The 26,659-nt window shown below is 46.8% G+C and overlaps 1 protein-coding gene across 3 annotated transcripts in view; it reads left to right on the top strand.

Moving 5' to 3' along the window:
- ITSN1 (intersectin 1) overlaps positions 1-26,659 on the top strand; it is a 109,762-nt gene that overhangs the window by 49,859 nt on the left and 33,244 nt on the right. For all 3 annotated transcript variants that reach the window (XM_030969082.1, XM_030969167.1, XM_030969255.1), the window contains 10 exons: positions 446-586; positions 7,445-7,532; positions 7,698-7,837; positions 15,072-15,196; positions 16,214-16,431; positions 17,418-17,539; positions 20,976-21,220; positions 22,618-22,777; positions 24,340-24,545; positions 25,308-25,390. In XM_030969082.1, the coding sequence (XP_030824942.1) occupies positions 446-586; positions 7,445-7,532; positions 7,698-7,837; positions 15,072-15,196; positions 16,214-16,431; positions 17,418-17,539; positions 20,976-21,220; positions 22,618-22,777; positions 24,340-24,545; positions 25,308-25,390 (1,528 nt within the window). The remainder of the gene's footprint in view (positions 1-445; positions 587-7,444; positions 7,533-7,697; positions 7,838-15,071; positions 15,197-16,213; positions 16,432-17,417; positions 17,540-20,975; positions 21,221-22,617; positions 22,778-24,339; positions 24,546-25,307; positions 25,391-26,659) is intronic.

Genomic DNA, 26,659 nt, shown 5'->3' with positions numbered 1-26,659 from the left:
ATTAGCCTTCTAATAGGATGGAGTCAGCTGCACCATTCTCTCCCCTCATCAGGGCTGCCCTGCAAATTCCCCACACAAACACAGCCTGGTGGTGACTGTGCCCTGGCTCTGGTTGTTTTCTATGTTTTCTAGAATTTCCACCACTGATATTTCTCTTAGTGTCACTTGAGGTGTTTTTATCCCAATTGTGATCCCAGAAAATGTCACTATGTAGGAGAAAAGGCCAAATTTTGTCTGGGGAGAGCCTTAAACACTTTTTCCTGAAAAAAAAAAAATATTTTTTCAAATGTTCAGTAAATTTTCCTATCTCATCTGTAGAGGACAGACTAAAGATGTAAATGAGTTTTAAAAAAGGAGTTTTTAAAAGAAGGTTTTAGATCCAGACTTGCACTTTGCATTTTGGTAAAAAAAATTATTAAATAGATGTTTTTCTTTTCTTTTAAAGAATGATAAAAGAAACCAGTTGGAGGGGAAGCTTCAGGATATCAGGTGTCGGCTGTCGACCCAAAGACAAGAAATTGAAAGTACAAATAAATCCAGAGAACTCAGAATTGCAGAAATCACCCATTTGCAGCAGCAGCTACAGGTGAGAAAAGGTTCTCTATTTTTATTCTTAGCCTTGAATTTTGACCTCCTCAAAACCATCAATATCCTGGGCAAACTTGGAATGAGCTGTTCCTCACACTTAATTTGTCATTCCTGTAAATGAATGTCCTTCAGAGGTGCCAGGAACTGCTTCCTACACTTGCAGGTGTGTCTGGGGTCATCCCTCCATCCTCCTGGGCCCCTGCTGGGGAGCAGGAAAGGCTTTGGCTGCAGGTGGTTCTGGGGGGGAGGAGAAGGAAATTGTCCTGTGGAAGTTTTGCAGAACTGACTGCAGTGGTTGCAGGCTTCTTGATGGTTCTTTTTAATTATAAAAAATCATGAACTTTGGAAATGGAAGCTCCCAGTGAAACCAGGGAGTTGTTGGTCTAAGCCTGGCATTTGCCTTTCTTACTGAAATTCTGAAATTACTGAAATTCTGTCACATGAGAGCTGCAGCCTTTAGTGAAAGAATATTCACTGTAGTTTGTAAGGGTTTTTCAATGGGCTGTAGTATTTGATTCAGGAATTTTCCTCTTTATTAAATAATTCATAGGGCTTGAAATTAATTCTTGGCTGGTCATGGGGGCTCTCAGTGTGTTTGTAGCACTACAAAGAATCTCACATTTATGGAGCTGAGGTGTAAGACCTGCCTTAAAACCTAATCCTGCTGTTTTATTATAAAAATTAATGATCAAGTTAAAAAGTAATTAAATTAAAAAGTAATTAGTTATTAAGTTAAAAATAAAAAGAATTTAAATGTCGTTTCATAATTAAATAATTTTTCCTTAGAAAACCTTATAAAATAAATACAAGACTATTTTATAACTTATTAATTAAGTACTATAAAACTCACTACTTATAAAACTATAATGTAAGTAAAAAATAATAAACATCTAAGTCCAAACACAAAATACCATCTCAAACACTTTCAGTCCCAACCCTAACAAAAACAAACAAACAAAAGAAACCAAACCAGCATTTAGTGGTGCCCTGTGTGAGGACAGTTGTTCTGTTGGGTTTTGGGCTTTGAGGTGTTTTGGCAGCAATGGCTATGGCTGTGTGGTGATGCCTGCTCTCATTGTTTTCTATGTTTTCTAGAATTTCCACCACTGGTATTTCCCTTAGTGTCACTTGAGGTGTTTTTATCCCAATTGTGATCCCAGAAAATGTCACTACTTAGGAGAAAAGGCCACATTTTGTCTGGGGAGAACCTTAAAGCTTTTTCCTGAAAAAAAATTTATTTTTTCAAATATCCTGTAAAATTTCCTATCTCATCTCTAGAGGAGAGACAAAGATGTAAATTAGTTTTAAAAAAGGAGATTTTCATCCTCTCAACTCTCAAAAAGGTTATAAAGTCAATATTGTCATTATCTATACTTCATTGGAAGTAGTTTAGTTTAATACATCTGACACTTGCTGTGGGAAGATGAGTTGATTCAGAGGAGTAATTATCCTTCAGCCTATTAATTACTGCCAAGATGCAGTTTCATGAAGCTTGTGGGAGAAGTGGTGTCCCAGTTAGTGCTGGGGATGAGGATGTGTGCAGTTCCCTGGCTCTGGGCTGCTTGCAGGGCTCTCAGCAGATCCTGCTCCCCAGACACTGGGCTGTGCTGGAAACACCTTTGTGCTGTCACCTGCAGCACACCTGGGCTCCTGGGTGATTTGAAGGGAATTTTCCCTTGTCCAAGGGGCAGGAGTTGGGTTTTGATTTCCCCTCCATGTGGGACATTGCTCAACTCTTGGCCATTTCTTGTTGCACAAGTTTCCAGAGTTTGTGATGCTGTTAATTTCTTTCATCTGTTTCTTCAGTATGTGGAATCCATGTGGTGGGTGTTCTTGGCTAGATGCTTATTCCATGCTTGTCTGAGCTTTCAGGAAACAGGACTTGACCTTCAGGATGCCTTGGCATTCTCTGTCCTTACACACTCCCCAAACTATTTGGTGCATTGAGTAATCTGGGATCTTTGGAAGTGTTCTGGCCTTTACAAACAAAGCAGCTGATGTTGTGATCACATTCCACCCTCAAATGCTGTCCTGTGGTGCTTTTTGTACTTGGAGAAGGAAAATTTCTGTTTCATGTTGTTCATTCTGCTGCTTGGTTGATCTGCAGCATTCTCAGAGCCACAGAAACCCAGAGGGGTTGGGTTTGGAAGGGACCTTAAAGCTCATCCACCCAGAGCAAAGCTATAGATTGTGTATATTGCTGATTCCCATCTTTCCAGGCACACAATAGTCCCAGGATGGCAGTCATGGAATGTCCTGAGCTGAAGGGACCCCCAGGGATCCCCCAGTGCCAGCCCTGCCCTGCCCAGAGCCCCCCAAGCCCAGCCTGGGCATCCCTGGCAGCGCTGGCCAAAGGCTCCTGGAGCTGTGGCAGCCTCGGGGCCGTGCCCATGGCCCTGGGCAGCCTGGGCAGTGCCAGCACCCTCTGGGCAAGAACCTTGCCCTGCTGTGCAGCCTGAGCTGGCCTGGCCCAGCCCCAGGCGCTCCCTGGTGCTGTCCCTGTCCCAGAGCAGAGCTCGGAGCTGTCCCTGCGCTGCCCCTCGGGAGGAGCTGCAGCCCCGGGGAGCTCTGAGCTCAGGCTGCTCCAGGCTGGGCTGCCCAAGGCACCTCGGGGGGCCCCTCCTGACCCTTCCCCAGCCCCGTGTCCCTCCTCTGGGCCCTTTCCAACAGCTTCTGGTCTTTCATTGACACACCCAGAACTGTCCCAGCACTGGAGGTGAGGCTGTCCCAGGGCAGGGCAGGGTTGGAGTGTTCATCTTCTGGGATGTCCCTCAGGGACTGGGAGAGCTCTGTGGTTATGTCAGGCCCTGCAGCTGTGAGGGACATGTGCAGCTCCTCATAATCTAATCTGTAGCTTATCTGAATTCTGCTGCTTTGCTACTTGTGAATTCCTAAAGTCCTTGACTGTGCTGTGTGCTGTCTCAGGGTATTTTCTGGAACATCAGGAGCTCACAGGAGGCTGCAGTTGTTGCATAATGCTCAGAGCTGAGCTGGCCACTGCAGGGCCCATCAGGGTTTGCAGGAGGAAAGTGGGACAGCCTAGAGCCGTGGCAGTACGGTCAACCCTGGCTTTAACCAAAATTAAAACTTTTTGTGGAATTGTGGGATCACAGAATGACTTGTGTTGGGATGGACTTCAGATCCCACCCAGTGCCACCCCTGCCGTGGCAGAGACACCTCCCACTGTTCCAGGCTGCTCCCAGCCCCAGTGTCCAGCCTGGCCTTGGGCACTGCCAGGGATGGGGAGCCCACGACACCCCTGGGGCTCACTCTGGTGTTCAGGGATCACAGGACATTTACTCTTAGCATTCAGTGATGTCATTTACAATCCTCCATGACAAATTGAAGCTGTTAGCTGCTTGATTCCTCAAAAGCCTGCAGTTCCAGAGACCTGCTCAGAGAAGTTCCTGGGTTTGTGGGAAAGATGGCACATTGATACTCAGGTGCTGTTTCACCTCGTGCTGCTGAAGGTGTTTTGACAACTTGAGCTGGGAGGTCCAGGCTTCAGAAAAGTGTGTGAGGTGGCACTTCATGCTCTGGAAAGGGCCAGGGTTCTACAGGGAATACATTTATAGGATCCTCCTGTGATGGTGTTCACAGGGGTCCCAGGATGAGGGAAGAGATGAGAATTAACTCCATGTTTCAGAAGGCTGATTTATTATTTTATTATAGATATTATATTGAAAGAAAATTATATATTAAAACTATACTAAAGAATAGAAGAAAGGATTTCATCAGAAGACTACCAAAGGAAAGGAATGGAAAAGAATGATAATAAAATCTTGTGACTGACCAGAGAGTCTGAGACAGCTGGACTGTGATTGGCCATTAATTAAAAACAACCACATGAGACCAATCAAAGATGCACCTGCTGCATTCCACAGCAGCAGATAATTATTGTTTTTCTTTTCCTCTGAGGCTTCTCAGCTTCACAGGAGAAAAAATCCCAATGAAGGATTTTTCATAAAATATGACTGTGACATCCTCCAAAGAGAGAGGATCTTCTGCAGGACCCAGTATCACACAGGGCTGTGTTACACACACCTTCTGCAGGACCCCTGTATCACACAGGGCTGTGTTACACACACCTTCTGCAGGGGCCCTGTATCACACAGGGCTCTGTTACACACATCTTCTGCAGGGAGCCCTGGAACACACAGGGCTGTGTTACACACACCTTCTGCAGGGACCCCTGTATCACACAGGGCTGTGTTACACACACCTTCTGCAGGACCCAGTATCACACAGGGCTGTGTTACACACACCTTCTGCAGGGCCCCTGTATCACACAGGGCTGTGTTACACACATCTTCTGCAGGGAGCCCTGGAACACACAGAGCTGTGTTACACACACCTTCTGCAGGGAGCCCTGTATCACACAGGGCTGTGTTACACACACCTTCTGCAGGACCTCTGTAACACACAGGGCTGTGTTACACACACCTTCTGCAGGGCCCCTGTATCACACAGGGCTGTGTTACACACACCTTCTGCAGGACCTCTGTAACACACAGGGCTGTGTTACACACACCTTCTGCAGGACCCCTGTAACACACAGGGCTGTGTTACACACACCTTCTGCAGGACCCCTGTATCACACAGGGCTGTGTTACACACACCTTCTGCAGGACCCAGTATCACACAGGGCTGTGTTACACACACCTTCTGCAGGACCCAGTATCACACAGGGCTGTGTTACACACATCTTCTGCAGGGAGCCCTGTAACACACAGGGCTGTGTTACACACACCTTCTGCAGGGAGCCCTGTAACACACAGGGCTGTGTTACACACATCTTCTGCAGGGAGCCCTGTATCACACAGGGGCTGTGTTACACACACCTTCTGCAGGAGCCCTGTATCACACAGGGCTGTGTTACACACATCTTCTGCAGGGAGCCCTGTAACACACAGGGCTGTGTTACACACACCTTCTGCAGGGACCCCTGTATCACACAGGGCTGTGTTACACACACCTTCTGCAGGACCCAGTATCACACAGGGCTGTGTTACACACACCTTCTGCAGGGAGCCCTGTATCACACAGGGCTGTGTTACACACACCTTCTGCAGGGCCCCTGTATCACACAGGGCTGTGTTACACACATCTTCTGCAGGGAGCCCTGGAACACACAGGGCTGTGTTACACACATCTTCTGCAGGGAGCCCTGGAACACACAGGGCTGTGTTACACACATCTTCTGCAGGGAGCCCTGTATCACACAGGGCTGTGTTACACACATCTTCTGCAGGGAGCCCTGTATCACACAGGGCTGTGTTACACACATCTTCTGCAGGGAGCCCTGTAACACACAGGGCTGTGTTACACACACCTTCTGCAGGGGCCCCTGTATCACACAGGGCTGTGTTACACACACCTTCTGCAGGACCCAGTATCACACAGGGCTGTGTTACACACACCTTCTGCAGGGAGCCCTGTATCACACAGGGCTGTGTTACACACACCTTCTGCAGGGCCCCTGTATCACACAGGGCTGTGTTACACACACCTTCTGCAGGACCCAGTATCACACAGGGCTGTGTTACACACACCTTCTGCAGGGAGCCCTGGAACACACAGGGCTGTGTTACACACATCTTCTGCAGGACCCCTGTATCACACAGGGCTGTGTTACACACACCTTCTGCAGGGAGCCCTGGAACACACAGGGCTGTGTTACACACACCTTCTGCAGGACCCTGTATCACATAGGGCTGTGTTACACACACCTTCTGCAGGGCCCCTGTATCACACAGGGCTGTGTTACACACACCTTCTGCAGGGCCCCTGTATCACACAGGGCTGTGTTACACACACCTTCTGCAGGGAGCCCTGTATCACACAGGGCTGTGTTACACACACCTTCTGCAGGGAGCCCTGTATCACACAGGGCTGTGTTACACACACCATCTGCAGGACCCCTGTAACACACAGGGCTGTGTTACACACACCTTCTGCAGGGAGCCCTGGAACACACAGGGCTGTGTTACACACATCTTCTGCAGGACCTCTGTAACACAGCACTTCACAACCTTCCAATCACGTGCTGAGTTTGAGATCAGAATCCCCTGCCAAGAGCTCAGCGTGGAGAGGTCAAGGACTCAGGGACTGTCATCCCACAGGGCTTGTGTTTCATGGCTTTTGGCCAGAATATTTTCCTTTAAAAGGGAAGTCTTTATTTTCTCTTCCTGTAAATGTTTGTCTTTCTATTCCTGACCTAAGTTACTAATCATTAACACTGTTGTGTTAATATTATGAATTAACTATTAGTGGAGGGGACAGCCAGGGCAGGCTCAGCTGGGACAGCAGCAGCAATTTGCCCATGGAAAGGGAGCTCAGGCCTTGGCAGGGGCTGCCCAGGGAGCTTTGCAGTGCCCATCCCTGCAGGTGTGCCCTGGAGGTGGCACTGAGTGCTCTGGGCTGGGGACAAGGTGCCCATGGGGCACAGCTGGCACTGCATGGGCTGGCAGGGCTGTGCCAGCACCAGGGATTTGGGGATTCTGTGTTTCATTTATTAAAATCAGAATTAAACATTTTGTAAGTGCTTGTTTGAACATTTCCTCAAATTTAGCCTTGTCTCCCTGCCCTCAGTTTTGGGTAATTCCAGGCCAGGTTCAATATTCAATGAGATTCAGATCAATTCCACGACTGGCAGAGAATGTCTGGGGTCTGTGGGGGTGTCACACAGGCAGTGCTTGGATAAGATCATAACACAAAGGAGGAAACAAGCAGTAACACATCATGCAGTGAGGGAACAAGCAGAAATGAAGATGGGAGGTGTGGTGGCTGCAGTTTCCCTCTCTCACCGTTGTGCCTGGTTCTGTTTTTGTTTCCCCTGGCCCTGTCTGTGCTCCAGGAGTCCCAGCAGATGCTGGGCAGGCTGATTCCAGAGAAGCAGCTGCTCAATGATCAGCTCAAGCAGGTCCAGCAGAACAGTTTGCACAGTGAGTAGATTTTGGGGCATGCCTGAGCTGGGCCAGGGCACATTCCCTCACTTGGGGTGTCCCCTGGAATTGCGCTTTGTGTGTTGCAAGATGCAGATGGGAAAATGTTGCTTTCTGTGACCGAAACAGAAGGAAATACTGACTTGAGCATGTGTTCCAAACCAGGGGATTCCCTGCTCACCATCAAAAGAGCCTTGGAAGCCAAGGAACTGGCACGGCAGCAGCTCCGGGAGCAGCTGGACGAGGTGGAGAAAGAAACCAGATCTAAACTGCAGGAAATTGATATTTTCAATAATCAGCTGAAGGTAACCCAGGGCTCCTGAAGCCTTTCTGAATGTTCAGTTAATTCTTTTCTAACCTGACTGTGGGGGGGGAAATGAACTGAAATGATTAAGAATGTCAGTTTGGGGAGCATTCTCAACCTGTCTGTTGAGGATTTGATTTAATTTGTATTTTATTTAAGAAAATGCTGCTCAGCTTTCAAACTCAGGGTTTGACTCCATTTAATCTGCAGAGTCTCTTCAGGAGGAGATTTGAGCCCTGATTCCGAGTGTGTGATTGCCAAAATGAAATTACCAATTTCTGTGCTTTTCATCCAGGAAGGGCAGGACAAGGTCAGCACATCTGCTGGAATCAGGAGTTCAAATTGAAATCTTGAATAAAAGAGACTTGATTTTCTGCTGCCACCCAGAATTGTTATCTGCTGTCTGTGTGCTCCTGCTTGTCCCTGAGTGTAGCTGCCTGTGGTTTGTGGTTTCATGCTTTACTGCTCAGTCTTTGTTAAAACTGTGATTTTTTTTTTTTTTGGTGTATTTCTGCACTGGCAATGTCAGGGTTCTGCAGAGAGAGGTTGGAAATCAGTCTGGAGTTACAAACTTGTAATAGCATTCATTTCTTCATAAACTATTCCAATGTTCAAGTAGTTTATCTGCTAATTCCACTGGTGGGTTCTCCTGAAAGCTGACCAGAAATGCTCCATTTCCTGTCACAAATTGTACTACAAATACTCAGCAGGAAAATCTCTGTGACACAGACATTAATGGGGTTGTTGTGAAAGTTGATCAACTGGGATTAAATCAACCAATTTAGGATGGAAGGTGGGGTTGAATTTAAGCAACAAATAGCTTGTTTCAATTGGAGTTATTAATAATTACAGGAAAAACTAGAAGTGAGGCTCTGTTTTAAGGCTCATTTGAAGATGACTCTCCCAGTCTGAGATGGGGAGGATGGAAAGGGAGAATCTCAGCAGAGTGAGAAACAGGACAAACAAAATGGGCACAATTTATGTTTAAAAGAAAATAGAATGGTCTAATCCTTGCTTAATTAATCCTTGAGGTTTAAACCTTGCTTAGTTTTTCTTCATATGTGGTTTTTGGATACATCTTAGCATGGTGTGCTTCTTGGGTATTATTTTTTTAAATGGAGCCCTTTAAAAGTGACAAATTGAACCAAAGGATATTAATTCTAAAATTAGTGCCTGTGTGTGGTTTGATCTTAAATTACCTAAACATAAATGGGAAAGGGGTGAACAGTCTTGGTATTGTGACAGCAGAAAAAAAACCAAAACAAAGCAACAAAAACAAAAAACCCAAAAACCAAAACAAAAACAAACAAAAACAAAAAACAACAACAAAAAACCAAAACAAAAAAAAACCAGACCAGTCCCCCAAAACTCAATCTTTTAAATATTGAAGGGATGCACTTCTCAGATAACAAGCTGATGGTAATTAAAAATGGAAGTTGCCTATTAAGCATGTGCCGGGAATCCAGGAATGCCTTGACTAAAGGTAAATGGTTGTGCAGTTTAACAGGAGAAGTGATTTCAATCAATTGATAAGGAGTTGTGGAGACACTTCTTTGGGAAGAGCAGATTGTGGGACTCACCTGCCAGGAGGAGCAGATCAGGAGGAGCTGTCTGTGGGGATTTCTGCCTTGCTGAGTTGAGGAGGAGCAATCACAGAATCCCAGAATTGTCAGGGTGGGAAGGGACCTTCAGGATCACCCAGAGCCAGCCCAGCATCACCCCAAACCCTGTCCCCAGGGGCCACATCCAGACACCTCCAGGGCACACCTGCAGGGATGGGCACTGCAAAGCTCCCTGGGCAGCCCCTGCCAAGGCCTGAGCTCCCTTTCCATGGGCAAATTGCTGCTGCTGTCCCAGCTGAGCCTGCCCTGGCCCAGCCTGAGGCCGTTCCCTCTGCTCCTGTCCCTGTGCCCTGGGAGCAGAGCCCGACCCCGGGCCTGTGCCCTCCGGGCGTGTGCAGAGCCACGGGCCCCTGAGCCTCCTTTGCTCCCGCCTCAGCCCCCCCGCCCTCAGCGCCTCCCACCTATTCACCCCCTCCCACACCCCCCACTAATTCCACCCCTCCCAGCTCTAATTCTCCAGCCCCTTCCCAGCTCCCTCAGGGATTCTCCAGCCCCTTCCCAGCTCCTCAGGGATTCTCCAGCCCCTTCCCAGCTCCGTTCCCTGCCCTGGACACGCTCCAGCCCCAGCTCTACTCTGGAACTGAGCAGTGGGAGCTGAATTCAGAGACTTCTCCCTTTTGTAGTTTCTCAAGATATGCAAGGCATATTTTGGTGGGCCTGGAGGATTTTATAACTGAATTTAAAACCCTAAAAAGGCACATGAATTTTGGTGGGCTCAGCATGGAAGGGGTAGAGAAACCATTCAGAAACTGCTGAGTGCAGCAGTGATTCCATGGCTGTTGTTCTTCATGGAACCATGGAATGTTCTGAGGGAAGGGACCCCCAGGGATCCCCCAGTGCCAGCCCTGCCCTGCCCAGAGCCCACCAAGCCCAGCCTGGGCATCCCTGGCAGCGCTGGCCAAAGGCTCCTGGAGCTGTGGCAGCCTCGGGGCCGTGCCCATTCCCTGGGCAGTGCCAGCACCCTCTGGGGAATTTTGTGCTCAAGGCCAGTGAAGGCTTTCCTGGAATCCTGGATTTACTGGGAGTTGTGTGAAGTGGAAGTTCTCCACCCACAGAGAACACAGGTGATCACATCACTCCAAACCAGGTATATCACATGATATTACATGATATCTCATATCAGTGATCACATCACTCCAAACCAGGTCCTAATGAACTCCCATAGTACATAGTTTATATATATCACAAATATCACATGCTGTCTCATATCAGTGATCACATCACTCCAAGCCACGTCATTATGAACTCCCATCATTCTCACATACAATTACCTAAACAATCAAAAATCTGTGGCAACTTCTAGGAACCACCACTGGAAAAGTGACTGACATTGGCAATAGGTAGAAATTGGCTTGTAAATAATACTAAATTCATAATTTCCCTAAATAGCAGAAGAAGTTGTTGAGTTCTCAGTTCCTGGCTGTGTGCTGTGGTGCCATCTGTGTGATTATCCATGATCCAGGCAGCTGGATAATGCTCACAATGAAATGGGACATTTTTCAAATCGTGTCTCAACAATTCTACCACATCTGAGCTCTAAATATGATAAAGGTTTCTTGTAAATTAAGGGATAATAGGTCAAGATGAGAAAGATGGAACTCTTCCTTTTTAAAACACATTTTTATCAAACAAATAAATTACAAACTCTGGATTTAATCAGTGTAATTTAGTTTACCAGGCAACTTTTCCAAACCACAGCAGTTTACAGGATACTCTGGATTTGTCTCCATGTTTTTATGTTCTGTGATAAGTGAATACTTCATACAAGTGTTAAATTACATCATCTTTGCTGTGTGTCTTAATACCATAGGAGTGATTAGGGAGAGAAATATTTCTTCTGCTGAATCTTTTTTCACCTCTCCAAAACAACTGATTTCAGTTCCTTCTGATGAGTCCTTTGGAGTGGGAAATATTCAGAGAATTTGGTGCATTTCCACCAACAGCTTTCAGGCTTGCAAAATATTATTAATATTGCAAATCAGGTGGTTTGAATTGTAGTATTGGATGTCTTGAGGTAGAGCCACTTGGTTTCAGGAGGTTGCTGGAGCTTGTTTGGCTGCTCAGGTATCCTTTCCAATGGGATTTGGGGCAGTTTTTGATACAAGATAACCCCTGGTGGATTGGGCTGGATTTGGCTATAAAGTGACTGAGTTTGTTACAAGGTTGAAAGTTTGGCCACTTCTTTGTGTCTTAGGGCTGAAGGAGTGAAACTTCTGTGCACTTTGAAGATCTCAGCCTAGAGATCTAATAATTGCTATTGATGCAGATATCAATGAAATGGAGCTGGTCACTTGTTTCTTTTGTGATCATAGAATGGTCTGGGTTGGAAGGACCTTAAATCCATCCCATCCCAGGGCAGGGACACCTCCCACTGTGCCCAGTGTCCAGCCTGGCCTTGGGCACTGCCAGGGATCCAGGGGCAGCCCCAGCTGCTCTGGGCACCCTGTGCCAGGGCCTGCCCACCCTCAGGATGCAGAATTCCTCCCCAACATCCCTGGGTCTAAACTGACCCTCCCAGCTCCAAACACCTAATGCCCCTTTCCTATAACATGGAAGAATCCAGAATTTCTTGCTGCTGCTCCTGCCCAGAAGCACACAAGGGCTGAGTTCATGTTTGTGACGTGGTTGTGCTGAGAATTCTTTCCCAGTGCCTGGCAGAAGCAGAGGCCCCCAGTGGGCTGAGCTGTCCCAGTGCTGTCCGTGTGTCCTGTGGCTGTCGGTGCTGTGTGTCAGTGTCAGCAGGGCACTCCTGCTCCCAACCCTCTTTACATCTCAGCATTTCTTTCTTCCAGTCAGTGGCAGTGGAAGAGGCAATGCTGCAGTGCCTGGCTCTCCTCCTGGGCTGCATCCAGCACTTACACTCCTTGCCCAAGGTCTCCATGGCCTGCTCAGGCAGGACCCAGCTCTCTCTGAGCCTCCTCCAGTTATGTGCTTCACTTTCCCTAAGCAGATGAGTGTGCAGAGTTTCACTGAGTCACTGTTTGCCGAGGGGTGCCAGCACCAAACCAAAACCAGACTGAAGAGTTTAGCATTAGATTTTTATCTAATCCTTATGCCTGCCTGAGGGGTGTGCCTTGAATTGCAACTTGGGCACAGTTGTAGTGTTATTTTTGTCTTTTGTTCATCTGGAACTTCAATATTTTAAATTGCCTGTTTTGGTCATGATGTACAGAATTTTTAAAAAGCAAACACTTGGATGGAAAGTATCCCTACACATCACTGTAACCTGTGATTCCAGGTAGGAGAGGGGTGGCAGCTCCCTTCCTTTGCCCACAACCCCCAGGATGGGGTGAAGGGAGGAATTGGCTGCCAAGGCCAAAGCAGGGGCTTTGGGAGCTGGGGAATGGGCAGGAAAGGGTTACTCTGGAAAAGCTTCAGGGAGCACAGAGCTGCAGGGTCCTTTCCTCTGGGAGCAAATGCTCTGCTTGTCTCAGGGGGAGATCTGATGGAAACCTCGGATTGTAATCCCTGAACATCCCAGGTCGTGTTGTCTTTCTGTCAAAAAGGCACAACCTGGACTAAAACAACTCCACTTCTTCCATGAAGGTTTTGTAGCAAATGACTTGGCTGTATATAGTGAATATTGAAATGCTGCAGTTCCTATTCAATAATATGAATGTGGCTGTTGTAACACCTCAAACCCTCCTTGTTGCTCTGTTTGGATTTAAATGCCAGGGGAACAATTGCTTTGCTTTTAAGGTAAGGCATTCCTGGTCCAGGAATGAGCAAAGCCTTGGGGTGCTGTGATGGTGTTCACAGGGGTCTCAGGATGAGGGAAGAGATGAGAATCTTGACTCCGTGTTTCAGAAGGCTGATTTATTATTTTATGATAGATATTATATTAACATGATGTATTAAAACTGTAGAGGAAAGGATTTCATCAGAAGGCTAGCAAGGAAAAGAAGGAATGTTAATAAAATCTTGTGAGTGACCAGAGAGTCTGAGCCAGCTGGACTGTGATTGGCCATTAATTAAAAACAACCACATGAGACCAATCAAAGAGGCACCTGTTGCATTCCACAGCAGCAGGTAATTATTGTTTTTCTTTTCCTCTGAGACCTCTCAGCTTCTCAGGAGAAAAGATCCTAGCAAAAGGATTTTTCATAGAAGATGTCTGTGACAGGCTGCCCCTGGAATTGCAGCACAGGAGGGGGAATGCCCAGCTGGGAGCTGTGTCTGTGCAGGATGAGTGTAGGTGTGCTCAGCATCCAGCTGGAAGTGTCCTGGCTCTTGAGGTGTTAGCAGAATTTTGTTCAGCTGTGGGAGATGCTGGCTCTTCCTCCCCCATCCTCCCATTGGCAAAGCAACGTTGCCCAGCACATCTTTGTTTCCTCCTGACTGGCCCAAAAGGGATGTGTATGGGATTTTTTCATCTCCAGAAATGTCCCATCCAGTGCCAGCACTATGAACTAGGTTTGGTTTTCTTAACACACAGTCCTGTCACAGAAAAATCCTTTCACAGAACACTGACCCAATACATCAGCTTGGCTGGGAGGGATTAGTGTGTTAAAATGTCTGTGGAAAAACTTTAAAAATTCTTAAAATGTCTCTTTAATTCCAACTTCCCTGGGAACTGGTTCTCTCTTTAATGATGCTGAGCTCAGTTTTCACTGAATTTAAAATTGAGGAGCATTAATGAAATAAAGCTGAGACCTGGGCCACCAGGATCAGCTTCCCTTTGGAAGCTTTCACCCCTGTATCCCGTGGGTTTGAATCACTTCTATTTCTTTTTTTGTTTTTTATGCAATTTTCTCATTTGGGTCAGTGCATGAGGAATGAAAACTTCCTGTGGTTTGTAAATTGTGAATTTCTGAAAAACCATCCAAATACTTCCAGGATTAATTGTTTCAGTCTCACCTGTACCGTATTTTCATGATAAGATACCAAATCTTGAAGTGAACTATTTTCAGTGAAAATCCTCAGTTGTCATAGGTAAATTTTCCCTTTTTCTACTGTAATGCTGAGGAGTTCAGATGCAAAATTCCAGGTCATGCAAAGAAATTCCAAATAAAGGTTGGATTTGTGTTAATAGGTGTTAATGCAGAGAACAAATCTTGAGGAAAATATTATGGTATTATTATTATTATTTATATTCTAATTTTTCAGGCAATTGAAGAAAAGCTGACACATATATGAATGAATACTCTCTGTACCATGACTCATCCCAAAGACATTCCTTAAGGATTTCACTCTCCTGTGTATAAACCAGCCCTGAAGGTTCTTTAGTAAATCAGCATTAATTGGCAAATGAAACTGATTGAGTTGCTGTTGTGAGAGCTCAGAGGGCAGATTTGTGTATGGAATTCAATAAATGGATTGCATAAACCAACAAACAAAACAGAAGTGACTGTTCAGATTAAGCTTTGTCCATTTTTTAGAGTCTCATTTAAAGGATTTCTGGTTTCCTGACCCTTTAATGGATAAAAATAGGAAATCAGTAGGTGGTTTATAGGCTCTGGGAATGAACCTGAAATATCTGCATTTGGCAGGAGTGTGACTGTGAGAGATCCCCAGCCACTGCCAGGTGTTGTCCCCTCACAGGGAACTCTTTGGGGCCATCAGTTCTGATTCACAGAGTGGATTTTTACACCTGTTTGTCTTTTTTTAATCCAGGAGCTGAGAGAAATCCATAACAAACAGCAGCTCCAGAAGCAGAAGAGCTTGGAAGCTGAGAAGTTGAAACAGAAGGAGCAGGAAAGGAAGACAGTGGAGCTGGAAAAGCAGAAAGAAGCTCAGAGGTAACAAACTGCTTTAGTGGAGCCCTAAATGTAACACCTCCCTTGGCACTCCTGGAAAATATTCCTGATTCCTGTGTGCCCAAACCTTCCAGGGATGCAGATGAGGTTTGTGTCCTCTAGTGCCACCCTCTGATGTTGGGAAGTGGATTGGTTGGACAGCAGCAGGAATTTGCCCATGGAAAGGGAGCTCAGGCCTTGGCAGGGGCTGCCCAGGGAGCTTTGCAGTGCCCATCCCTGCAGGTGTGCCCTGGAGGTGGCACTGAGTGCTCTGGGCTGGGGACAAGGTGCCCATGGGGCACAGCTGGCACTCCATGGGCTGGCAGGGCTGTGCCAGCACCAGGGATTTGGGGATTCCATGAATTAGGTTTTCCCTCCCACTGTTTTTGATCAGGAATTGGCATTGTCCTTGAACAAGGTCTGTTCTGTGCAGCACACCCAGGGTGTGAGGAGCAGCTGCTTCTCAGGCTTTTGGCTCTGATTCTGAAGGGATTCCAGGGCTGGAATAGCCATGGAACAGACTGGAGCACACTGGGCAGCCTTCACATCTTCACAGCTGTCTTTTCTGGGGCAAATTGTTTCCAGCAGGGAATATTTATTCATTTCTTGGTGTCCTCTGGTGGAGGGGAAGGACTTGTTAACTCTGGCATTTGGGAATGGGAAATATTCCCAGTAATTCTCTGGAGTGCTGTGTAAAACTTGCAGATACTTCTCCTCCTTGCCCCTCAGCATGAGGATAAGGATGGCCAGGTGTCTGATTCCTGCTTTTCTCTTCCTGCTTTGCCTGTTTGGAGTCTTACCTTGGGTTGGATCCTCAAGGTCCCTTCCAACCCAAACCACTCCCTGAGTTTGTGATTTCTGGGAATCAGTCCCAGTGTGAGGAGATGCTGGGGAGTGATAAGTCACCAAAATGAAGTAAGGGCACAGAAAAGCCCTGCAGAGGACTCTTGGTACTGGAGATGACCCAACAGCTTTGGTGGCTTTGCTGTGAGTGGCTCTGTTGTCCCCACTGTCCCCCAGGCGGATCCAGGACCGGGACAAACCCCGGGGACAGCCAGAGGAGGAACCACAGTGGCAAAAAAAAATCCAGGAAGATGACAAGCAAAAAAGGGAAGAACTACCCAAGAAGAAGGACAGTGAGGATAAGGGGAAGCAGGAGATGCAGGAGAAGCTGGGTAAACTCTTCCAGCCCCACCAGGAGCCCAACAAGCCCGGCCAGGCCCCATGGTCCAACGCAGGTAGGGTCCAGCAGCAGGCAGTGCTCTGGGACAGCTCAGTTCTCTTCTCTTTTCCCATTTCACATAGAACAAGGTGGAGTTCATGGCTGGATTGGGAGTCTTGTTAAAGTAAATAATGCATGGGTTGAGCTCCAGGCTCCAAAAATGGTTCTGTTAGGCAGCACAGCTCTTCCCCAGAGGCTGGTGTTCAGCAGAGGGGACAGCACAGCTCTGAGGCTGCAGGGCAAGGGAAGGGGATCTCAGCTGCAAGGGGCTGGATGCAAGATGTCAAAACTATTTCTGCAGTTTTTATTTTGGTGTGGGATGCATGCCTTGGGATTTTTCAGAGTAGGAACAATATGTTGTTTAGTCACCCTTTTCCTTTCCTGCCTTCCTTTGTTCACTGGACCAGTGACCTGAAATGTAAGGTTTAATTCCCCTTTTCTGCCTCCACACATTCACTTTCAGCTGAGAGCCTTTTTCCTGCATTGTATCCTAGTTTTTGCCTGTAGTGGGAATCCTGCTTCCCTCTTAGGTGGCTTGGATACACACAAGAAATGTTTGGGAATGTAAAACTGGTTTAAATATTTGTCCAAAGGATTGCATCCATTTTATAACTAAATTCTGCCCAGAGAGAGGAGCTATGGAATTCCAGTTCCTGGCAGGGCCCAAGGCCAGGCTGGACACTGGGGCTGGGAGCAGCCTGGGACAGTGGGAGGTGTCCCTGCCATGGCAGGGTGGCACTGGATGGGATTTAAGGTCCTTCCCAACCCAGACAATTCTGTGTTTCTAACATTTTCCCTTTTTTTAGAGGAGAAAATAATAAGAAAATTGTATTCAAATAATCAATTTTTATGTTTCCCTTGTGTAAAAAGGGGATAAGGTGTTGTTCTGCAGACCCTGCAGTTTTGGTGACTCTTGTCTCCATTTCCACCCCATTTTCCAAGTGTTTAAAAATCAGGTGGTTTGATTTCTTCTCTCTGTATCTGTGTGTTTCCTTTGCTCAGAGAAAGCTCCTCTAACCATTTCTGCTCAGGAGGATGTAAAAATAGTGTATTATAGAGCTCTGTATCCTTTTGAATCCAGAAGCCATGACGAGATCACCATCCAGCCTGGAGACATTGTCATGGTAAGCAGGGATTGGGATATTCCTTGGGAAAAGCCTTCAGCTTCTGCCAGGGCTGCCTTCAATTTTCTGTGGCAAGAAAGGAAACTGCAAATCCCAAAAATCTGGTTGCAGGTGTGTTGGTAGAGAATAATTTCCAGTTTTTCAGGGATTGTGTCAAACTCTGAAGCAAGGTTTGCTTTTGTCTCTCTGAGTTTTAATTCCCTGGTTCATGGCTGCAGGGCTTAAGTGGATATTAATACTAATTAATCATTAGTATGTTCTTAACATGCAGAATGAAAATTCCTGGGGGAATTCTTAAATATTGTTCACTGGGGGAAGTGTATTCCCAACAGTGTTCTATCCAACAAAATTGATTTTAAGAGCTTTTACATTTTAGTAACTGTGGATTTTGGAAAAATACACTTTGTGGAGTCCTCTGAATTGTAATTATCATTATTTTAAAAAAAACAACCCTGTTCTGGGAAATGGAACCTTTTGGGGTTGGTTTGGCTTTTTACATATTGGGTGTTTGTGGCCTTGGAAAGAGTTCCTGGAAAATCCAAAGTGAATCCTGGCTCAGGGTCACTGCTGAGGACTCTGATGAGGATACAACAGGTTGGAAAGCTGCAGGAAATGGTGTTGGAGAGGAGGCTCTGGAGGCTGCTGGGAAATGCTGGGATGCCTTGTTTTCCTGGGAAATGGGGGTGGCCTGGATTTACAGAGTGATCACTGTAAGGCAGACTTGCTGGGAAAATAACAATTTTCCCAACATTGTGATTTTAAGAAGTGTTTTGCACATTTTTAAATAGAGATTTGCAGAGAAAATAACATTTTTCCTCAAAACATGTGGTTCTAGGCAGTTCTGCACATATTTATCCCTGTTCTTGCAGGGAAAATAACATTTTCCCTCAAATGTGTGATTCTAAGGAGCACTGAAATAATTTTTGAAAATAGGTTTGCAGGGAAATACCAATTTTCCCAAAATGCAAAATTCTAAAGAGTACTGAAATAATTCTTAAAGAGAGATTTGCAAGGAAATAACATTTTCCCCCCAAATACACAATTCTACACTGAAATAGTTTGTAAAGACAGATTTGCAAGGAAATATCATTTTTCCCAAAATACACAATTCTAAAGAGCACTGAAATAATTTTAAAGGAGAGATTTGCAGGGAAATAAGGTTTTCCCCCAAAAAGAGCACTGAAATAATTTTAAATGACAGATTTGCAGGGAAATAACATTTTCCCCAAAATACACAATTCTGAAGAGCACTGAAATAATTTTAAAGGAGAGATTTGCAGGGAAATGAGATTTTCCCCCAGAATCTGTGATTCTAAGGAGCACTACACATATTTTAAATAGAGACTTTGAGACCATCTCAGTCTCGTTGCTTATGGACTTGATTTTAACCCCTTCAGCCCCAGCAGGGTCACTCCTCTCATTGCCTTTATTCAGGTGATTTTGGCCAGAATCACAGCAGGTTCCTGGGGGCTCTGCTGCCCTGCAGGGAGGTTAAAGGGCTGCTCTGGGCAGTGCTCAGTGCTGAGCTGTGCTCTAACCATGCCTTGCTTTGCATCCCTGCTTCCCCTGGAGGTGAGCAGGGAGTGGGTGAGTGCTGCCAGGGAGCTCCTCAGAGCTGCCTCCCCTGCACTTCCTTGGCTTTGAGCCCACCAGGGGTCAAACTAACACAGCCCAGCTCCTTAGCAAAAGTAATTCAGACACCCTGGAGCACGGTTGGCTTTTGATGCTGCCTTTGGCTCCTCCTCAGCCCTCCTGTGCTTGTCCTGTGCTTCCCAAGGTGCCTTTCCCTGGAAAGCAGCAGTTTGCAGGCTCAGGGTTGAGGTGAGGCTGCTGGTGGCATCAGTGCAGCTGCACTCCAGCTGGGAGCTCTCTGTGCCACCACATCCCTGCTCCTTGGATAACTGTCCTCACACAAGTGGAGATCTCCCACCCTGGAACTCAAATCCTGACCCATTTTGGAGCAGGCACCAGAGCCCAGGGCCGGATCCCAGGGCTGGGCTGGGATCTGATCCTGGGTTGGAATTCCTGGTTTGGGATTCCTGGGCTGGAATTCCTGGGCTGGGATTTCTGTGTTGAGATTTCTGTGTTGGAATTCTTGGGCAGGGATTCCTGGGCTGGGGTTCCTGGTTTGGGATTCCTGGCTTGGAAATCCTGGGCTGGGATTCCTGGGCTGGGATCTGATGCTGGCTGGGATCTTGCCTGGAATCCTGCCTGGAGTGGGGTTGCAGGGCTCATTCTGTCACGGGAGCTGGGCCTTTCCCAGAGCCTGGGAATGATCTTTCCAAGGGAGAACCTCTGTGGGTTATTCAGCCCAGCTGGGGTCACTGATCCCTGTGTGGATTATTCAGCTGGGGTGTGACTGATCCCTGTGTGGGTTATTCAGCCCCTCGGTGTTTTATCCCATTTTCACCCACCCTCAGCTGTGCCCTCCCCTCTCCCATCCTGCTGCTTTCCCATCTCTGCTGCAGTGGAAGTTTTGCTCTGCACTGCAGGAAAAGCACATGGACCCGGTCAAACACAAAGTGCCTTCACTGCTGGGATTGCCTCGGGCTGCCAGGGGCTGAGAGAGAGGAGAGGACTCAAATCCTGCAGGAATGAGGGATGGGTTTGCACCGGGAGGGGGAGGGAGGATGCAAATTCCAGTGGGAGGCACAGAGTCAGCAAATGGCCCGAGGCAAAGAAATTTGGCAGCAGCTCCTCCTGAGGAGCCCGGGGATCCATCCCTGCCCTGGGCTGAGCTCCCAGCTGGGGTCAGGAAGGGATTGGGATTGGGATTGTGCCTTGCTCAGGTGATTTCCCAGCTGCAGAGCTGCCCCAGCCCTGGGCCCAGTGCAGGGAGGAGCTGGAGCTGCTGCAGAGAGCCCAGAGGAGGCTCCAGGATGAGCAGAGGGATGGAGCAGCTCTGCTGGCAGGAAAGGCTGGCACAGCTGGCATTGTTCACCTGCACAGGAGAAGCTTTGGCTGCGCTCAGGGTGGCCTTGCAGGGCCTGCAGGAGCCCCAGGAAAGCTGGAGAGAGACAATTTCCAGGGGATGCAGGGACAGCACACAGGGAATGGCCTTGAACTGAAAAATTACAGGTTTAGGTCAGATATTAGGAACAATTTCCTCCCTGGCAGGGTGGGCAGGCCCTGGCACAGGGTGCCCAGAGCAGCTGGGGCTGCCCCTGGATCCCTGGCAGTGCCCAAGGCCAGGCTGGGAGCACCTGGGACAGTGGGAGGTGTCCCTGCCATGGCAGGGGTGGAGCAGGACAGGTTTGACCTGACCCCAACCGCTCCATGGTTCTGTGGTTTCAGTATGGAAAGAAAAGGGGAAAAACTTGTCAAGTCCTCTTGCATTGCAAAAAGTTCATTGCTGCAGAGGAGATCTGGGTTGTTTTCAGTACAATTCCCATTTGCAGGATGTGGTTGTTAATTCTCTGATTTCCTGTGTCTGCAGGTGGATGAAAGCCAGACTGGAGAGCCAGGGTGGCTTGGTGGAGAACTGAAGGGGAAGACTGGATGGTTCCCTGCAAACTATGCAGAGAAAATCCCAGACAGTGAAGTTCCAGCCTCTGCCAAGCCGGTGGCTGAGCCCTCTGCTGCTCCCAAAGTGTCTGTGCAGGAAAGCTCCACGTCCCTGGGAGCTCCTGCCCCCGCAGAGGCTCCAGCAGCAGCCAACAACTGGGCAGACTTCAGCTCCACGTAGGTCTGGGGGCTCAGCCCTCAGTGCCCGGGGTCCTTGGGAGCTGGCACTGAGCACAGGGCCAGGGTGCAAACTGAAAACACCTTCTGGGAGGGCAGGGTGCTTTCTGTGGGAATCAGTGCAAGCTGCAGCCCTGTGGGGCTTGGGGCTGCTCCCATCACCCCTGCCGGGCACAGCATGAGCAGGAGACATCCCCATGTGGGGTGTGGGCATGGGGGAAATCCCAAAGGTTCACTTCCCTTGGAATCACAGAATCCAGGACTGGTTTGGGTTGGGAGGGACCTTACACCCCATCCAGTGCCACCCCTGCCATGGCAGGGACACCTCCCACTGTCCCCAGTGTCCAGCCTGGCCTTGGGCACTGCCAGGGATGCAGGGGCAGCCCCAGCTGCTCTGGGCACCCTGTGCCAGGGCCTGCCCACCCTGCCAGGGAACAATTCCCTCCTCATCTCCCACTGAAATTTCAGTAGGAACCCATTCCCCCTTGCCCTGCCCCTGCTCTTCCTAATGAACAATCCCTGTCCAGCTCTCCTGGACACCCTTCAGTTGCTGCCACCTCCTCAATCCCTTTCTCCTACATTGGTTTCCACCAAGCCTTATTGAAGGTTCCCAACCTGCTTATTGTCATGTACAATATATTGTTATATACATATATACATATTGTTATGTACAATATTCTAATGGCAGAGATGACATGAAAAGGTGATTTAATTCCTGGTCACAGCATTAGTAAAACTGATGGAATTGGAACATGTGCCTATCCCTGGGTGTCTTAATACACTGGGCACTTCCATCAACTGCAATTCCTTCTCCTTTGACCATGAAATCCATATTTATAAACTGATATCTCAATGGGTGCCCAGAGCAGCTGGGGCTGCCCCTGGATCCCTGGCAGGTTGGACACTGGGGCTGGAGCAGCCTGGGACAGTTGGAGGTGTCCTTGCCATGGCAAGGGTGGCACTGGGTGGGCTTTGAGGTCCAAACCCAAACCATTCCATGATTCTGTGTCTAAAGGAAAGAGATGTGAGAGGTCAGTGATATGCAGAGGGGAAGATTTCAAACCAAGTTTTGGAAAGAATGATTATTTTTATTTATCTTTCCACTGTGCATAATGCAGCCTGTACGGCTTGAACTTCTGTTTGTAAGGACACAGCTAAGAATTGAGATAAAAGCCTGTCCTTCAGTGGCAAGGACAAGGAGCTCAGTTTGGGGGTTGCCTTTGAAGGTGAAGTTTTGGCTAACCAGTGTTCAGTTGCACCTGGAGTTAAGGTGCTGGATGCTCATGGAAAAGAAATTGATGTAGAACGTTGAAATATTTGTTCTGTGTGAATTTTTTTTTTTGTTCCTACTATTAAAACCAGTAGGAATCACATCATTCTTTTCTTTTTCTTTCCAGCTGGCCATCAAACAGCAGTGAGAAGGCAGAGAGTGATAACTGGGATGCGTGGGCAGCTCAGCCCTCGCTGACCGTGCCCAGCGCGGGGCAGCTCCGGCAGCGCTCGGCCTTCACCCCGGCCACTGTCACCGGCTCCTCGCCGTCCCCTGTGCTGGGCCAGGTGAGCTCCTGCCAGGCCTCACCACTGCTCTCAGCAGAGGCACACTGTGCTCTGCAAGTGGTGTGAAAATCCAACTGCCAATCAGTTTGCCTCTGGAATAATTTAGAATTATTATTATTATTATTAGAGTAACAGTTTATGTATGTTGTGTATAGAGAAGGAATAATTTCACATTTCACAAAATAGATGAAAATATCCAATAGAAATATTGGAAAAAGTACCAACTACAAAAGATATGAAAATATGCAATAGAAATATTGAAAAAACGTACAAACTACAAGAGATATGAAAATATCCAATAGAAATATTGGAAAAAGTACAAACTACAAAAGATATGAAAATATCCAATAGAAATATTGGAAAAACGTACAAACTACAAAAGGCTTGGAGAGCAAAGTGGGAACCTTGCCTGTGCATTGAAGCACTCACCTGACAGGACATAGTGAGCACCTCCAGGAGGGATGGCAGGGAGAGTCCCAGCTGCAGAGCTGCCCCAGCCCAGGGAGGAGCTGGAGCTGCTGCAGAGAGCCCAGAGGAGGCTCCAGGATGAGCAGAGGGATGGAGCAGCTCTGCTGGCAGGAAAGGCTGGCTCAGCTGGCATTGTTCACCTGCACAGGAGAAGCTTTGGCCTGAGCTCAGGGTGGCCTTGCAGGGCCTGCAGGAGCCCCAGGAAAGATGGAGAGGGACTGGGGACAAGGCCTGGAGGGACAGGAGCCAGGGAATGGCTGCCAGTGCCAGAGGGCAGGGCTGGATGGGATCTTGGCAATGAGGAATTGTTCCCTGGCAGGGTGGGCAGGCCCTGGCACAGGGTGCCCAGAGCAGCTGGGGCTGCCCCTGGATCCCTGGCAGTGCCCAAGGCCAGGCTGGACACTGGGGACACTGGGAGGTGTCCCTGCCATGGCAGGGGTGGCTCTGGGTGAGATTTGAGGTCCCTCCCAATCCAGGCCATTCTATGGATCATTGATTCATTGGCAACATCTAGAGGAGGATTTAACACAGAGCAGTTTCTGGTTTGCTCGCCTGGAATGGCTTTTTTAGGTTTTGGTGGTGCAGGTTTGAATCTCTTCCTTGGTTCTTTCTTCACTCCCCTGACAGCCTCACTCCCAAGTGGGTTAAGTGGAATTCCAATGGCAAAGCTTCCCAGCTGAATTCCGTCCCTCTCTTCAGGCATTTCCTTCTCCTCAGTGGAACAATAAACTGTTCCTGGGAGCTCATGTGCTCTGGGAAGTGCTGAATATCTACCTCAGAGCAAAAAGAATAAAATGCAGCAAAGCATCATTTTCCATAAAATGGCCTAGAAGTCCTGCCAAAGCAGCTTCACAATGGTTTATTACATGTGTGTCTTAAATAAAAGTAATTAATTGAATCTTGCCTTGCATTGATGATGTGTTAACAGACAGAAAAGCAGGAGGACTGTAACCATTTCTGGAATTACTTTGCAAGTTTAACTGGTGCTTTAGTTGAGAGATTTGTTGCTGTCTAAGCAGCCTGAGGATATAATTCCCTAAGCAGCTTTCTTGCTAAAGGTGGAGCATGACTGACTCCTGGTTTCCTTTCTGAAGGGTGAAAAAGTGGAAGGGCTTCAGGCCCAGGCTCTGTATCCCTGGAGAGCAAAGAAGGACAACCACCTGAACTTCAACAAGAACGACGTGATCACCGTGCTGGAGCAGCAGGACATGTGGTGGTTTGGGGAGGTGCAGGGCCACAAGGGCTGGTTCCCCAAATCCTATGTCAAGCTCATCTCAGGCCCCATTAGGAAATCCACAAGGTATTTTATTTGTTCTTCCTGTCCTTCACTTCTGTGCTGGGGTAGAAGGAAATTGGAAGAGCTGCACACTTGAATTTTACCCTGTGAAAGGGACCCTGGTTTTATCTGGAGGGTTTTGACTTCCCATCCTGAGAATTTAAGAAATTTTCAATTTCTTAATTGAGAAATTAAGAAATAATAAGATAAGCAAATTAAGAAATTCAATAGTAAGATAAGAAAATAAGAATTTAAGAAATAAAAAAACTGATCTCATTAAGAATAATAAGAAAACTGACCTCAGTTCTCCTTGGGTCTCACCTCACCAACAAAAGATTAATTAACCTTCCTCATTTTATGTGACTTGCAACTGAAAAATGAGTGTACAGCTGTGTAAGTCAGAGCTCCTCTCTGCCCAAAATTCAAAGGTATTCCTCAAATCTAAATCACTTCTCATTATTCTTGGAGGATTAAACATTTAAAATCTCATTTTTTGTAATGTGAAGGCAACATTAGCATTAGGAATACAAATGATAATGATTTTAGATAATTTTTTTCCTGAGGAAAAAGAGGAAAAAAAGTTCTGTATTTAAGGCAGTTGTTTAAATGTGACCGTGGCAGACCACTGGATTCAAAACTTTTATTTTGCACATTTATTTTGCACTGTCTCTTCTTTTAAAACCCAGGGAGTTACTTGGGGGTGCAGGTGCATTTTATATTTGAAATAGAAGAATAATTTTTCTGAAGAGATTGAATTTCTTAAATAACCATTATTTTCTTCTAAAGCATGGATTCTGGTTCCTCAGAAAGTCCTGCTAGTCTGAAAAGAGTAGCATCCCCAGCAGCCAAGGCAGCAGTGTCAGGGGAAGGTGAGTGCTGGCTGCCCTGGCAGCTCTTGCTCTGCATTGAACACAAGAACTCTGCTTTTTGCCAAAATCAGGAGTCAGATTGGGCTCTTCAAGTGGTGTTAAAATCCAAATACCAATCAGTTTGCTTCTGGTATAAATTAGAATTATTATTATTACAGTAACAGGTTTTTTATGCTGTGTATAGAGAAGGAATAATTTCACATGTCACAAAAGATATGAAAATATCCAATGGAAATATTAGGAAAAGTACCAAACTACAAAAGATATTAAAATATCCTATAGAAGTACTGAAAAAAGTACAAACTAAAAAAGATATGAAAATATCCAATAGAAATATTGGGAAAAGTACCAAACTACAAAAGATACAAAAATATCAATAGAAATATTGGGAAAAGTACCAAACTACAAAAGATACTAAAATATCCAATAGAAATATTAGGAAAAGTACCAAACTACAAAATATATGAAAACATATTTTGTAGTTTATACTTTTTCCAATGTTTCTATTTTTTTGCCTTTATTTTGGTAATATTTTCTGATGTAGAATGGGTTTTCACAGAGGGCCAAAAAAGCACATCTGTCCATGGTGTCAGGAATTGGTAAATATTTTAATTTCCCCCAAAGCTCATTGCCAATGTTTCGTTAGAGCTCTTAATGAAGGCACTGGCATCACTTAGGGAATCCTGGGATCCTTGTGGGCAGCTCCATTTCAAAGCTGGAGCCTGGGCACAGACTCAGAGCTCACAGGTATTTTCTGAAGGGGTTTAAAGGGGGAATTCCTGTTTGCTGCCACCCTTCAGCTGGAGGGGAATGTCCCCACCTGAGCTGCCTTAACTCCTAATCCCCTGCAGTGCAGAGGCAGCTGCAGGTTCATTAAATCACAGGCAGAAGAGATCAATTAATTGTTACAGGTGAACATTTGTGTGTGGTCCCTGCAGCACCCCTGAAAGTTCTAACTGTAATTGCAGGTGCAGTTTTGGGGACATTTACATTGAATTTGTGCCTGGCCTGAGCACCACAGAAACAAAAGAGGGAGCAGCAGAGAAAAGGGATATAATCAGTTATTTCAAAGTACAGCTGCTCTGCTCATTAATTATTCCATATGATCCCAGCTGGTTTGGGTTGGAAAGGACTTTAATTATAAAGATCACCTTGTTCTGGTTTTCCTGGTGTTTGAGGAGAAGGAACTGTGGGCAGGCAGTCTTGTCCCAGGTGGGATATCTAAGGTCTTGTGTTTGTATTAAAAAGGAGCACAGCTTTAGTTTAAAC

The sequence above is a fragment of the Camarhynchus parvulus genome, chromosome 1, assembly GCF_901933205.1.
Source record: "Camarhynchus parvulus chromosome 1, STF_HiC, whole genome shotgun sequence".
Classification (NCBI taxonomy): domain Eukaryota; kingdom Metazoa; phylum Chordata; class Aves; order Passeriformes; family Thraupidae; genus Camarhynchus; species Camarhynchus parvulus.
Note: the sequence above shows the minus strand (reverse complement) of the source record. Positions and strands in the feature narration are given on the sequence as shown.